Source organism: Loxodonta africana, chromosome 27 (genome assembly GCF_030014295.1).
Source record: "Loxodonta africana isolate mLoxAfr1 chromosome 27, mLoxAfr1.hap2, whole genome shotgun sequence".
In the NCBI taxonomy this organism is placed as follows: Eukaryota; Metazoa; Chordata; class Mammalia; order Proboscidea; family Elephantidae; genus Loxodonta; species Loxodonta africana.
The window spans coordinates 25,055,012-25,070,920 of record NC_087368.1 but is presented as its reverse complement, the minus strand read 5'-3'; the positions used below and the strand labels follow the sequence as shown (position 1 = coordinate 25,070,920).

The 15,909-nt window shown below is 41.0% G+C and overlaps 1 protein-coding gene across 2 annotated transcripts in view; it reads left to right on the top strand.

Annotated features, from left to right (window-relative positions):
• Positions 1-3,038: 3,038 nt before the first annotated feature.
• TOP2B (DNA topoisomerase II beta) overlaps positions 3,039-15,909 on the top strand; it is a 72,284-nt gene continuing 59,413 nt past the window's right edge. The window contains exon 1 of one of the 2 annotated variants that reach the window (XM_064277403.1): positions 3,039-3,159. In XM_064277403.1, coding sequence (XP_064133473.1) covers positions 3,106-3,159 — 54 coding nt within the window. In that variant the 5' untranslated portion in view covers positions 3,039-3,105. The remainder of the gene's footprint in view (positions 3,160-15,909) is intronic. The other variant, XM_064277402.1, reaches the window with a different exon arrangement.

Sequence of the window (15,909 nt, the reverse complement as noted above, 5' to 3'; positions counted from 1 at the left end):
ACCAAACAAGACAAACCTGATATAGAAGCTTTTTAACGTGGCAATTATTGCTAGTTACTCTGTAAAGGAAAATCGCTTGACAGTACCCCAGAAGGGAAAGCTGAGCTCAAGTTGGGTAAACTCAATTTTATCCTTAAGATAGACGTGTTAAGTCTGCAGCAAACAGTTAAAAAGACCAACAGCCCTTTGGGAATTGAGATACTTTTGGTCCAGGTAACTTCTTTCACGTATCAAGTAATCTTTGCTTTAAAATGCAATTTGCACGTGTAGTCAATAATCTTTTTATTTGCGATTTTTTTACATCAGTGTTTTCCATAGAATAAAACAAAAAACATTTACTAGAGGCTTTTTTTTTTTTCTTCAATACTTAGAAGGCTAAAGGGCTCCATAACGCCTCACCTAGGAGGCAAGTGAAAAGATAAACATTATTTTCATTAACTAGCTTATTTGACTTTTGGGTGTTCTTGTTTTAGTCATTTCCAACTCCGAAGCTACAGAGCTTTGAAAATGGAAGTTTTAAGAAGGAGAGAGCTGTAGTATTATATACCTTGGCATCTTCTTATTGTGGATATCTTTTTTTTTTTTTTTAAGCCACAGCCTTTAAAATTATTTACCCTTTTTCAAACATAAGATATATGTATACTTTGGAGATGTAAAGCCACATTAAGTACAAGAGTAAAAATCTTGGTTTTAATGAGGAACAAACAAGGTCTTAAATAACATGGCCTTAAATACCAAGGCCATGGTTACTTAGCTGGTTAGGTTCAGAGCCCAGATTAAACCCTGGTCTGTCTGACTTTCAAGTTTGCACCCCATGTTCAAGGTAAAGAAAGGCGTCAGTGTCTGAACCAAAGTCCTCAATGTGCCAAAGTGAATGGCCACCAGAGAGCTAATTAAGAAAACTATGTTGAAATTATTTCCATGTTTCAGAGTTTCCCACCTCTAGACTCAGAAGGCAGTTGAAAGATGTGACCCTAGACATTTTTGTTTTCCCTTGAGAGGAAACACACAATTGGGAGGGAAGTTCACAAAAACACCTTTTCATAAAAGCAGTAATACTGTTTTCATCTTTTGAAAAACCTCACTTGACACAACTCTTTGGCAGCACTCCATGCCCTCAAGTACTCATTCTGGTGTTTTCTTAGGTATTGCCTTGAGATAGTTAGCTCTTTTTAGTCCGTCTCTTCAGCCAGGTTATAAATGGCCTGAAATACCACAAAAACCCTTGTGGTGGAGTCAATTCCAACTCATAGCAACCGTGTAAGACAGAGTAGAACTGTCCTACCGGGTTTCTAAACCTGTAATTTTTATAAAAGGAGACTGCCACATCTTTCTCCTGGAGTGGAGGGCTGGTGGATTCTGACCACCGACTTCTCAGCAGAGCAACCTAGCGCTTAACCCTGTGCCACCAGGGCTCCTTGGCTGGAAATCAGGGGCTCTGTTTTTATGTCGAACTCATCGCAGAGCCTGGCACAGTGTGGCAGAGTGTGCGCCCAATAAATACTTGTAGAATGGAATTACCTTGGAAGGCGGGGTGAATTTCAGTAAAGCCATCTTCCATCTGCCAAAGACTTGGGTGCAACTGTATGGGTAGATTTTCATTCCTAGAAAGCTTTAACCTGAATGAAATCATTCCTTGGTGTGCATCTGAAAATTTCACAGGAAAGGAGTTTAATAAGCGTGCCCTCCTAGAGGTAGCTGGCACAGATTCTAGGTAGAAAAGTGACAGGGACTTCTCTGCATTGTTCACTGCAGAGAGAAAGGTCAACAAAGAGTAGACCCAGAACACGCACCCCACCCTGCATTCTTTCCCTGGAACGTGCTCTGTGAGTTCTGAAACATTCAAGTTCTTTAAAGGCAGTTTTCTTGAGACTGACCGTGTCCCCTTTTGGGGGGAGGGGAGGGGGGAGGGGACGGAGGTGGAGGAGGGGCGGGATTCATTCGACAGCAGCGTCCATTTGGGACCTTGGGGAGGCCGCATCAGGGGGACCCTCTTTGCTCCAGTGGTCTACAACGCTCTAGCCTGCGGTTTACAACCGCTCTTTAAAAATACTTTCCCTCTGGGACGGCCCCCGACTTCTTCCTGCCCGTCCTCCCTCCCCCAGCCGCCCCGGGCCAAGGAACGCCTCGTCTTCGCGGGCAGGTCTTTGAGTGAACGACACGGTCGAAAGATTACAGTCGCCCCGAGTCCAAGTCGACCCTTTGGCTCTGTCGCCCTCCAATGACCCCTGACAGCGGCCCCTGTTCCCCCTCAAACGGAAAGCCCACAGCCACACACACAAACAAAAAACCCTAAGTCTGCCTCTCGGTTGCTACCCGCAATGACGTTTCCCGCTCGGGTCCCGCCCCTCCGCGGGCCTGGAATTTCGGGATTGGCCGAGAGGCAGGGCGGCGAGGCCCGGATTGGGCGGCCGGGCGCTGAGTGACAGTGGGGGCGGCCGCTGCGGCCGGCGCGCCTTCCCTTCCTCCCTCCCGGCTGCGCGAGCGACTGTGTGTGAGGGGTGTTATGCCGGACGCGAGGGAGGCGGCCGTGGCGGCGGCGGTGGCGGCGGCGGCTCTGTTTATTGTCCCCGTCGGCGGGTGGATGTGAGGAAGCCGGGGCTGCAGCGCGGCCGACGCGGGCAGCCTGTGAGGCGCGGCGGCGGCGGCAGCGAGCGCGAGCCCCGAGCCGCCGGCCTCCGGGGAGCGTGAGGAAGGACAAGGAGCCTCCGTCCCCGCCACGTCCGAACGCGCCCCTCGGGCCCCTCGGCTGGCTGCGGCGCCCGCGAGCGAGCGAGCGAGCGAGCGACGACGACGACGCGGAGGAGCAGGCAGCGCTGCCGCCCCGCCGCCCCGGCCTCCTGCGCTTCCTCTTCCTCAGCCGCCGCGCTAGGCCCAGGCGACGCGGCCACCGCGCCTCGAGTTTGAGGGCGGCGGGCGGCGCGGCCTCCTCGGCGGCTCGGCCGGGCGTCCGCCCCGGGTCTCGGCGATGGGGCGCGGGGGCCGGCGCGGCTAGGAGCGCGGCGGGGAGCTGAGCGGTCGGTGCGGAGCAGCGGGGCGCGGCGGCCGGCGGGGCGGAGGGAGCGGCGGCCGCGGCCTCGGGGCCTGGGAGCCGGAGCACCCGCCATGGCCAAGTCGGGCGGCGGCGCGGGAGCGGGCGACGGGGCGCTGAGCTGGGTGGTGAGTAGCGGGCGGCGCCGGGGCGCCAGCTGGGTGCGCTGAGCTGGGTGGCGTCGGGGCGCCGGGTCCTTGGCGGGCGCCGGGGCGGGGGTGGGGGGCGGGGAGCTGGCGGGCCCCGAACTCGCGCCCCGCGGGCGCAGCCCGCCCCTTTCCTTTCTTCTCTCTCCTCCCTGCCTCCATGGAGGCTCAGGCGCTGGGAGCCTACTGTGCACTTGCAACTTTGGGGGCCAGACCGTGGACGTGACCTGGGGCCCCGCTCCCCCCTTTTTCCCTCTCCCCCCGAGCCTTCCTGGGCAGTCGGCTGTGAGTGCACGGGGAGGGCGACAGTGCTGTGTGTCCCTGTGGTCAGCATTTTCCCCGAACGTGGTGCACGAAAATCCCGGGGAAAGGGGTGTGCGCGCGCCTGGATGCTCAGTGCAGCCGTGCCTGCAGCGCTCGTCTCTCTCGGAAGAATGGTTTTGGCGGGGCAGCAGTTTACACCTGGGTTGGGAAAGCCTGTTTGAATGGAAAGCGCACTGGGGATTGCAGTCTCTCAGCAGTGGCTGGACGGTAGATGGTCCAGTGTCAGGCTGGGATTATGAACGGAAGCGCTCACCTGGGTCAGCAGCGCAGGTGAAACGGGTGGGGGCTGCACGGCGTGTGCTGGAAGGTGACTGAAGGGGCTGAGCCCTGGAGGGAAAGGATTTCGGCGCCGAGGTCCTGCTGGGGAGTCCAGGTAGCGGAGGGAAGACCTGGAGAGGCCCGATTCCCACGGCAGATCGATAATTCGCTGACATTTCACTTGCTGGGCCCTGAGTTCAGGCCAGGGTCATTTCCTACACGGAAAACCTAGCTCAGCCAGCGGACTAGGTGCCTAGCAAGGGGTGGGGCTGGGAGTGAGGGGGAGGACACGTTACAGTACTCAGATTTTTGAAGCCCACCTCCTTTTTTAAACAACCCAGGGAAACTTTTCTATTGGCATTTTTGTTATTTTCTTCATTTTCCCTTTACTTGGGTGAGGTTTAGGCGAGTTGACTGGCAGCTGTTCCTTTTTGACAAGTGTGTCGATTCTTTGTAACTCTGTTGCTCTCTGTTACTCATAGCAGAGAAAACATTTTAACCATTTTTGTTGGAGTGCCAAGGTGCCTTGCAAAATAACTTGCCAGGCTTATTGTCCATCTTTAGATTACTCCAATAATGTAGTATGAATGGACGAGCTAAGAGGGATAAAATGTCAGATAATTAATTAGTGGTCCGTGTGGACGTGGCCACGGCGGAGCGAGGAGAGGGACTGCGTAAGTGCAGAAGAATGATTTTAAATATTGATGGCCCTTACTGAAATCAAATAACATCTGAAAATGGAGGTAGCCAGATGGCATTGTGAGTTCTCATTACTATTTGGAAGTGTTAAGGCCTGATCAGTGTTTCCTCTGAGGCTCTCTGATTCTGTATTGGTAAATATTTTGCTCCGAGATCACACTGTTTGGCTTTAACATCTGGTATTAGTATTTTAATTTACTGTGATTTAACTTTGCAGATGAGTAAATGACCACGTTTTCTTTCAAGCTCAATAGGAATCTTTCATTTAGTGAAATAAGAAATTTAGTGAAACTTGGAGGGTCTCATTCAACATTAAAAAATTTCATTTGAAACTAAAATTGATTCATTGATAAAAGAAATAGATACATGCTTATTTTTATGTTCGTATTTCTGTTTTTTATAAATTATGAAAATATCTTGAAAACGAATTATTTTTAAGTCAGGGTATTCAGGTTCAGAATATCTTCTGTGTGGACAGCTCAGTGGTTAAAACCATGAAAAAAATTAACTTTTAAAAAATATAGATGTATTTGTTACCATTGGCTACTTTTAAGTGAAACTAAGTGTCTGAACTTGTATTAAAACTCATGATTGGTGTTCATATGATCTTGTAATCTGCTGTGGTTATCTTAATTTTTTTATATTGAATTTCTAATTTGCTGGAAAGGTAGAGAAGTCTGTTTTATATGGTTCAGTTACATGGCAACAACAATGAAGTATTAATAGAACTATTGCATATTAGTAAATTAATAGACTTGAAGATACTGTTGTTTTTAGTGTTAAGACTAGAACTTGAGATGCATTTTTTATTTTCTGTGACTAAGATTGGCTATCTGCCAATCTTGTATTCTATTGAACTTCTAAAATTCTATTTTCAAAAGATCTGTTGAGTAACTTTTATTTTTTGGAGAACAAGGAAAGCATTTCTCTTTTGACCAAGTTCTGTAAAAAACCCAAATTATTTGTAGAAACATCAAGGACTAGGGTACATATGAAAAATTTTTTTCCTGGAGGTTTACCCCATGCCCATCTCTACTGAATCAAAGTTTAAACATAAGTATATAGTTCTGTTTTAGCAGGATTAAAAGATGGAATTTTGATGGTTATGCTAAATAGTTGATAAGGCAAGGAAAAAAATAATTTAATTTTGATCTAATAAAGAATAACTTTTAGCTCTAATCCCTTCCATATTTTGTTTGGATTTTGGAAGTATAAAATATTACTAAAAAGTTAAACATTTCAGACTTTAGTCATCTTTTTGACATTGGGAGGTAAATCTTGGCTTTATTCCTATGTGGTATTTCTTTTTATTATAAAACTAATTATGGGTAATATGAGAAATAATGTAAAACGAAAGAAGTACAAGTCATATAATCTTTTATTTATATTTTCTTCATATTGAATTAGAAGTTTAAAAAAAAAGTCACTACTACAAGTTCACTTTAAGATTTGATGTTTCCTTTAAATCTGTAAAGTCAGATTATATGAACATCTTTATATCCATATATACATCATTGATCATAGACTGGTTTAATTTTTTGGGAGGCAATGTAGTGAGGTAGTTATGAACATGGCTTTTGATGTCAGATTGATGTAGGTTCAGATCCTGCCTCTTAACACATAGAGTTGGTGGGACTTTGCCCAATAAACTTAACCAATCTGAGCTTGTTCTCTCATCTGTAAAACAAGGTTGTTTTGAGAATTAAATGAGATAACATACGTAGCACAGTGCCAGGCTTAATGTTTGTTATTACTGGCAAAGTTCAATAAATGCATACTCAGAATAATAGATTACGATTGCTTTCACATAAACCGTCTTTTAGCCAGCTGAAAGCATATTAATTTTTCCCTTGCAAGAGTTTGGGGGCTTATTTCAGTGGTAATCTATTTCAGCAGAAGGGTAACTTTGCTTATTTGAAGCTGATGTTATGTTGCCACCTGCTTGTGAATAACAGTAAGAGATAAAAATGGAATTAGTTCCCTATACCTTTTCTTCTTTTTGAGGGGGAAAGGCATAGTGCCATGTGTTGCTGCTACCAACTTCTGGGGTGTATGGCAGCATGTGTTAACATTTCACTGCATGGAAGTTTACCCTTCGGTATCCGAAAGCCATAAATAAGATTTAAGATTGACATTAACTTCTTCTTTTAATAATTTGTTTGGTTTGTGTGTGGTTTGCAATGTCTTAACCAGATTTTTAAAAATATTAATATTAGAATTAAATTAAAAATTTAAAGGTGAAAAATATCATAAATATGGCAAAATTCTTTTGAGTTAAAATTGACAACCGCTATTAAAGGCTTCTCTGAAGCAAAGAGTTTCTTGAATTCATCCTTACTCTGCTTTGATTAACAGACCATAATAGTCTATTTCATTCTGTCAGTCTTGTCAGTCTTTCGTGATGTTTAAGTTGTTATAGCAGCTAAACTTGTGGAGATATTAAAATAAAGTTAATTATGTGAATATTGATCCTTTTTCCATTAATACTCTAACTTGATAGATTTTAAAAGTTTTGTAGTGGAAGGGCTTAAGCATTTTAAAAAGACGTGGTGGCCAGAATGGTGTAACGAGCCTCCCTCTCTCCATCGTCAAGCTCCGACAATTATCAACTCAAGGCCACCTACTTTTCCCTTCTCATTATTTTGAAAAGAAGTAAATCCCAAGATTATCACTTCATCTGTAAATCTTTCAATGTGTATCTCTAAAAAGTAAGTTTCTCTTTAAAATAAAAATAAGCACAATTAACACTGTAGTTTTTTTAAAGTAAAATTTAGTGGAAATAAATAATATATTTTCCCCCGATATTTCTATTTCAGGAAACAGGATCATATTTAAATATTGTTTAAAGATTTTTATTAAGAAACTTGCTTTAGTGGCTTATTATTGTACATCTAAATTCTTCCACCAGGTTTCAAGCCAATTCTTTGATAGACTGTCTACCCTCCTAATTAAAATTTAGCTCTGAATTGACTTGATGGCCACGGGATTGGAATGGGATATTTGCCACAGTTAGATTATCTCTTTACTATTCCCTGTGCAAGTCACGCTTGTTTTTTGCCACTTGGTCTTTGCGTGATGCCTTCTATTCCAGAAATGCCCCCCTGCCCCCTTCTCTTAGTTTTACCAATCTAAGTGTTAACTACTCTTCAAGGCTAGCTCTGAGTCTCCTCCAAGTTTTTACTAACCTTTTCCTTTGAACTTTTGTTACTCTTATGCATCATAGAGCAGAGTTGCCTTCCTTTTTTCTTTATGTAACTCTCATGCATGATAATTTTGTCTTAATTAGATTATAAACTCCGTAGAGTTTCCAAGGACACCTGGTCGATTTGAACTGCCATCCTTTTGGTTAGCAGCCATAGCACTTAACCACTACGCCACCGGGGTTTCCTGTATGTCTTGTAGTGGTTAGCAAAGAGCTGCGCACAAAATCTAACCTCAGTTTTATTGTTAACAAATCGGATGGATAGCTGACATACCAACTTTTTGAAAAGTCTTCTATCATTAGGAGGAGCTGTCAAGTAGCAATGTTTAGATACATTCTCAAGTAAACATAATAGCAGTATTTGGAAACACTTTTTAAAAATCGTGTTAACTTTCTCCTAATAGAAGTCTCTTCACACCTAGTTTCAAATCTGTCACTCAGATGGTGGCAACAGTTGCATTTTTTTAAGTATGCTTTAAAAATAAGCCTCTTTTGTGTTTTTAAAAATTTCAATACAAATACCTGCTGCCTTCCAGTCGATTCCAACTCCTAGTGACCCGTTAGGACAGAGAAGAACTGGCTCATGAGGTTTCCAAGGCTGTAAATCTTTACAGGAGCAGACTGACACGTCTTTCTCCTGCCTCAATACAAATAGATCTCAATAAATAAATAAAAATAATAATTTTTTTTTTAAGTGTGATAAAAAAAAATTATTACTCCCATTTGCAGAGAAGGAAACACGAGTTGAGATATTAGGTAACAGGCTGTCAGGTACACAGCTAGGGCAAAGGTGGACTTAAACCAGGCTTAAGAAAATTTTCTTTCTTTTTTTAATGTTTTTAACCATTATTTATACAGGCTTCCGCTTTAAAAGCATTAAAAAACAAAACAACTCATCTTTAATACCCTGATGTGATGGCATACCAAGAACCTTCTGGGATATACTTATCTCTTTCTACCAAACTTTCTTTCGCCTCACAAAGCTGGTGTGTTTCAGGGATTTCCTTTTCAGGATATGTGTATCTGGTATAGAATAATGAGTAAGAAAATTGGTTGTTAGATCACCTGGTTTTATAACTCAGCTACTTCTACTACTAGCTTTGTTTGCTTTGGGAAAATACCTAATTTCTCCAGGCTTCAGTCACCTCGTCTGTAAAAACGGAATCATAGTAACAGCGCCTAGCTCTTGGAGCTCTTATGAGGGTTAGTTGAGATTATCTGTATGATGCCATAATGCTTGACACGTAGTAAGCTCTCACATGGGTATATACACACGTAACTCTTCCTTTAAAAAAAAAATACAGTGGTCAGTATTTTCATTCTTTTTTTCTTAGAGGCGAGGAATTATGTTTTTATATTTAGAGGATGATCTAAGCATTCCTTACTATCTTAAGTATCCCTCATCTTCCACCACTGTCTTTGCACCTTGGTTTGGGAAGGCGTTTCTGGAGGAGCACAGATGAAGGACAGATTGTTGGTTTTTGTTTTAGTTAATGGTGGGTAGATAGCACAGACCCTCTGCATTTTTGTATAGGTGCAATGTGATTAAAATGAACATCAAGGGATGGCAGCCTAGTGGGAGAGAAGAAGGGAAGGGAAGGAGACAGAGGGGGAATGTGAATCTGAGGTGGCTGAATAGAACGAAGAAGGAAGGGCCTTGTTGCTAGGTTCCGAGCCCCAGTCCCACCATTGTTGGCTTGGTGTGATGGTGGAATTTCTGTGCTGATTAAGTGAATAGTGGCTCCGTTCTTTTTTAGCATCAACTGGCAAACCACCTTTTTCTTCCTGTTTGGCAGCAATTCATTCTCCCATAGAAAAATAGGAACTGGAGATGGGTGCCCCAAATGGCTATATCGGGTGACAGCTCTGTTCATGGAATAATTTTTTTTTTTTTTTAAACAGAATGATCTTAGTACATAATCATTCTGAAAAAAGTAGGAATTTGTGTTATTTTAATGTTTTTCTTTTCTGGTGATTGAGAAGTGTTCTTGATAAAAGTTGAGTTTCGAATAATTAAATCTATATCATTTTATTAGGACTTAACAATATTGAAAAATCACTATAAAATAGATTAATATTTTAATGCAGCATTTAATTTGGCAGCTAGCTTTTGAGCTTTAGATAAAGTCAGTAATAGCATCGTCATATATGTGACTCAGAAAGAATAGAGTTAAAACAACTTTTAGGCACGTGGAGGATATTTGTCTTCATATGGTGATTATTTTACATTTTCATGGTCTTTAATTTTATATGGGAATGAAAATGTCACCTTCATTTCTTAGATGACAGTGTAATTGAGTGCTGGAATCATTATCACTGGAAATAATTAGTTTGGTAATTTGTCTTGAACAGTTGAAGGCGCTGAAATAAATTACGAATAAACATAAATCATAAGTTTTCAATTGTTATCAAACCTTAATGAAAATTTATTCAGAATGCTCTTGATAATTATTTTCAAAGACATATTTTTATTCGGTGTGAAATACTGCATGCCGTTACTATAGTGCAGATCTTCTTACTATGAACATACAAGAAAAAGGTTATACCATTTTTTAAAATCAAAACACCCCTTCTCAAAGTTTGCAAACAGCTTAATTCTCTTGGCCTGGAGGTATCAAACGTGCATCACTCTCCATTATCATTTGCTTTTTGTAAACCTGTGGATATGAATTTATAGGGTCGCTATGAGTCGGAATCGACTCGACGGTAGTGGGTTTGGTCTATATTTTTTCAAACTCGTTTTCTGATCTCCTGTATTGTCTACAGTATTGTCAGCAACAATGTTAAAAGTGAAGAGCTACCCGGTGTTGCTGTTTTAGAGCTATGAGATAGTGGTGATAACAATTGGGGAGATTTCTCATTTAACTTCTTCCTTCTCAGGCCAGGAGTGTTTGTATTCATAGCTGTTCTGGGGACAGGGCCAACCCATTGAATGGGGGGAGTTGCCCTCTCTCCCCTTAATCCCAGATTAAACTATATTAAGATTAAACTAGATCTAAAGAAACAATTATTCCATGTTTCTGTCATAAAAGTTTATCGGTGTCGTAGGGAGAAGCTCCTGTTTGCTGCCACTGAGCCAGCTGCAGTGCAGACTACTGTTTCCTGGGAATGGGAAAGTAAAAGACAAACCTGATTGCAATGTTAATTTCTACTTTCTGCTCTGCCAGAGGAGCCCTGGTGGCGCAGTGCTTGAAGCGCTTGGCTGCTAACTGAGAAGGTTGGCCATTTGCACCTACCAGCCGCTTTGTGGAAGAAAGATGTGGTAGTCTGCTTCCGTAAAGATTTACAGCCTTGGAAACCCTATGGGGCAGTTCTACTCTGTCCTACAGGGTCGCTATGAGTTGGAATCGACTCCATGGCAGTGGGTTTCTTTTGGGGACTCTGCCAAAGCTGCTGGTCTTGTTTGTTTTTGTTTCACTTATTTTTTTGCCTAGACTCTCTTGAGAAAGTTGGGACTGCAGAAGTAATAAGTAGGTATAAACAGTGCCTCTAGAAAAGGAAACCTTCAGCTTTATTTTAAAAGCTACCCGTTGCCGTGGAGACCATTCCAATTTATGGCAGCCCTTTAAAGTAGAGAGTAAGTGTGCCAGGGGTTTTCTTGGCTGTAATCTTTACAGAAGCAGATCACCAGGTCAGTTTCCCGTGGTGCCTCTGGGTGGATTCAAACTGCCAACCTTTAGATTGGTAGTCGAGCGCAAATGTTTGCGGCACCCAGGAACCCAGTTTTAAAAGCTAAATGGATTGTTTTCACTTATATGGATTAATAAGCTTTAAAAATACTCCTATAAGTGGTACGTAGTCATTATAGAAAATTAGAAAACTTTTATAAAAAAAAAAAGACCCATATTTCTACTTCCCAGACATAACTTTTATTAATATTCTTTTAGGTATATATCATATTTTTCATATGCATGTGTATATTGTTTTTCTGACAAAAATAAGTTCATATTTAGTATATACTATTTTGTAACTTTGTTCGCTCAACAGTACAGTTTTAATTGTGATCAAAATAAACATAAAACATACTCCAACTCAACAGTTTCTGTGTGTACAATTCAGTGACATTGATTATATTCAAGTTGTGCAACCATTCTCATTACCTTTTTTTAAAAATAATTTTTTTTGTGTTTTCAGTGAAAGTTTATGCAGCAATTACATTCCCATTTGACAATTTCTACACAAGTTGTTCAGTGACTTTACATTATTCGCAATGTGTTAACATTCTCCTTTATATTCTGGCTCTTCTATTTCCAGTACTCTAGTTTCCTTGCCACTCATGTCTTCTCATCTTTGCTTTAGAGTAATTGTTAATCCTTTGGTCTTATGTAGATGGTTTTTTAATGGAGCCCCATACGCACAGGTAATAGTCTTCATTTTATGTACCAATCTGTTATTTTGCTAAAAGGTGACCTTAGAGGATAGTTTTGGTTCAAAGTTTCAAGAGTATCTTGGGGCAGTAGTCTCAGAGAATCCTCCAGTGTCAACTGGTTCAGTAAGTCTGGACTTTTTAAGAATTTGAGTTCTTTTTCCAGTCTGCCTGGGTCCATTTATTGTGGTCCTGATGGTCGGTAGTGGTAGCCAGGCACCATCTAGTTCTTCTAGTCTCAGGGTAGATGAGATGAAGCTCTGGGTTGTCTAGGCTGTTAGCCCTGTGGACTGGTTTCTTCTCTGAGACTTTGGTTATCCTCATTATCCTTTTCCAAATAATTCTAGCACCATTAATATAAACTTAGTGCACCCTAAGCAAAACCTTCCCCTTTCCCCCTCCCTCCCACCCCTGGTACCATTAATCGTTGGTTGCTATATGTTTGCTTATTTCCTATATGCAAGATCACTTAGCTTTTGTCCTTTTGTGACTGACTTATTTCACTCAGCATGACCTCACAGTTTTTCCATGTCGTAGGCATGCATCAGGGCTTCATTTCTTTTTATGGCTGTGTAATATTCTATCGTGTGTTTACACTGCATTTTCTTTATCTGTTCATCTGTTGATGGACATTTTAGTTGTGTCCACCTTTTGGCTGTTGTGAAAAGTGCTCTAATGAACAAAAGTTTCTCTGCGTTCCTGCCTTCACTTCTTTTGGGTATGTACCTAGGACTGGGATTGTTGGATCATAAGTTCTATGTTCAACTTTTTGAGGACCTGTCAAACTGTTTTCCACAGTTGCTGTGCCCTTTTACATTGACACCAGGAATGGATGAGGGTTCCAGTTTCTCCACACCTCACAATACCTATTGTTTTCTATTTTTTTCAAGATCGCCATTCTAATAGGGGTAGGTTGTATCTCATTATGATTTGATTTGCGTCTCTCTTAAGGGCTAATGACCTTGAACATCTTTCTTGTGATGGTTGGCCATTCGAATATCCTCTTTAGTGAACTGTCTGGTTAAATCACGATTGAGAGTTGATTTGAAATATCTACAAATGACCTTAAAACATCCGTTTTATTGTGGTATTCTATAAATGATAAAAAACCAGTTGTCATCATGTCCATTCTGACTCATTGTGACCTCGTGTATCCCTTAATGCTTTCTGTTACTTTAAGTAAAACAATACCTTTTGTTTCCTCAACACCTGTGATAGGCTATTTCAAACAATTTTTTTTTGCATGAAGTGCTTTTAAGTGTACTGTCACATTTATTTTCTTATATATATATTTGATATATATTCTAGAGAAAATTACAAATAGTAACTAGACAAAGCAAACTACATTTCATGTTTTCTGATTTTTGAGCCCCCCCCCCCTTTTTTTCTTTTAAGCAAGAATGACAACTTCTTGAGCTTGATAAGGATCTGGTAGGTCTGAGCCGAATATTTCTTATGCCCATGTACTCATTCATGAAGAGAGGTAAAAAGGAAGAGGTGGGGATTGATAGAAAAGGAATGTGAAAAAGCTACACATCTTGAAAGAGGAGTGAGGTCAGGCTTTACTCTTGTTTTCCAACCTCATGTGCCACATAGTTCAGTATATCTTATCAGGGCCAAAAGCAGAAGTCCAAATTAGGAAGAAATGAATCTCTCTGGTCTAGTTTACTCTTGAAAATATTTTCCTTGTTGTAGTATTTGTTTTGGAGAAGTAGCCTGGGATAGAGAACCCTTTACTAGAATGGTATTTTGTATACCTGTCCTTTACATCAATAACTGTAAACAGCTCTAAGTTAATGTCAAAAATTAACCCTTTGATTCCATTGCATCTGTCTACTTTAAGTACTTTCTTAAAGAGTCTGATCTTAGTCATTATGGTCTTTGTTCTAACTACTCTGAGGATCCTTTTTTTTTTTTTTAAGGCAATTATATTTTTACTGTTAGATTTGTTTCTCTAAGTTACTTATCACATCATGAAAAGCAAGGAATATAATTAGACATTTGGAGACTATCTGGTATTTAAAAAAAATACAGTTCGTATTTCTGGCCAACTAGTTCATCATTTAGCTACTGATTGACAGAAATAGACTGTGAAGACTGTCTTAGTTATCTAGTGCTGCTATAACAGATATACCACAAGTGAATGGCTGTAACAAAGAGACATTATTCTCTCACAGTTTAGGAGGCTGGAAGTCCAAACTCAGGGTGCCAGCTCCAGGGGCAGGCTTTCTCTCTTGTTGGATCTGGGGAAGGTGCTTGTCATCAGTCTTCCCCTGATCTAGGAGCTTCTCAGTGCAGAGACTCGGGGTTCAAAAGATGTGTACTGCTTCTGGCTCTGCTTTTTTGGTATTAGGAGATCCCCTGTCTTTCTGCTTGCCTCTCTCTTTTATATGTCAAAAGAGATTGATTTGAGACACAACTTAATCTTTTAGATTGAGTCATGCCTCACTAACATCAAAGAGGTAGGATTTACAACACATAGGAAAATCACATTAGATGACAAAATGGTGAACAATCACATAATACTGGGAATCATGGCCTAGCCAAGTTGACACATATTTTTGGGGGACACAGTTCAATCCATAACAAAGACCTTATGAAATAATTATTTTCTTTTGTCTAAAGCTATTTTTTTTATTATCGTACTTTAGAAGAAGGTTATTTTTTAAAATTTTTTTAAAGCTTTTTTTTATTATCGTACTTTAGAAGAAGGTTTATAGAATAAACTAGCTTCTCGTAAAACAGTACACATATTGTTTTGTGACATTGGTTATCAACCCCACAATGTCAATACTCTCCCTTCTCAATCTTGGGGTCCCTATTACCAGCTTTCCTGTCCCCTCCAGCCTTCTTGCCGTTGCCGTGGGGCTGGTGTGCCCATTTAGTCTCGTTTTGTTTTATGGGCCTGCCTAATCTTTAGCTGAAGGGTGAACCTCAGGAGTGACTTCATTACTGAGCCGAAAGGGTGTTGGGGGGCCATACTCTTGGGGTTTCTCCAGTCTCTGTCAGTCTGTTTTTTTTTTTTTTTTTGTGAGTTAGAATTTTGTTCTACATTTTTCCTCAGGTCTGTTTGGGACCCTCTATTGAGATCCTGTCAGAGCAGTTGGTGGTGGTAGCGGGGCACCATCTAGTTGTGCTGGACTCTGTCTGGTGAAGGCTGTGGTAGTTGTGGTCCATTAGTCCTTTGGACTAATCTTTCTCTTGTGTCTTCGGTTTTCTTCGTTCTGCCTTGCTCCTGAGCGGGTGAGACCAGTGGAGTATCTTAGGTGGCCGCTCACAAGCTTTTAAGACCCCAGACATGTCTAAAGCTATTTTTAATGGATTCTGAGGAGTGTTAAAGGGTAATCTTATAAATGAAAGAATCTATAAGAATATAGCTTAAAATCTGGTAAAATAAGTTATTTATAATACTCTTATTTTGGCACATTATTAATTTTATGTAAAATTCATGGCGTTGGGAGATTATAAATTTCTCTAGGGTTTGTATGTTACAATTCTTATTCTGGTCATACATTGTGATTTTAAATATACATTTAAAGAATATGTAGTGATATACATTTTGTTATAATTTTAAAGATGATGCTATGTCTGTGTCTAAGACCTGAATTAGTCTACTGCTTATTTAATGCAGAAAATCTCTTTGGTTTCTACTGTTCGTCTTCTGGTTCTTTAATTTCTACTGATATTCAAAGATCTGTGAATATACCTCACTTCTTACTGTCTTATATTTGAGTTGTTTTTGAACTCTGAAAAAACTGGCCATCATAGAGTTCTTCTTTTAGTGATATGTTATTTTTTTTAGCATTAGGGAGCTCCAGAGGGAGAGAGATGTGCTCTATGCTATTGCTAAGAAGATAGGAAAATCTCCAGACATTGGAAATTT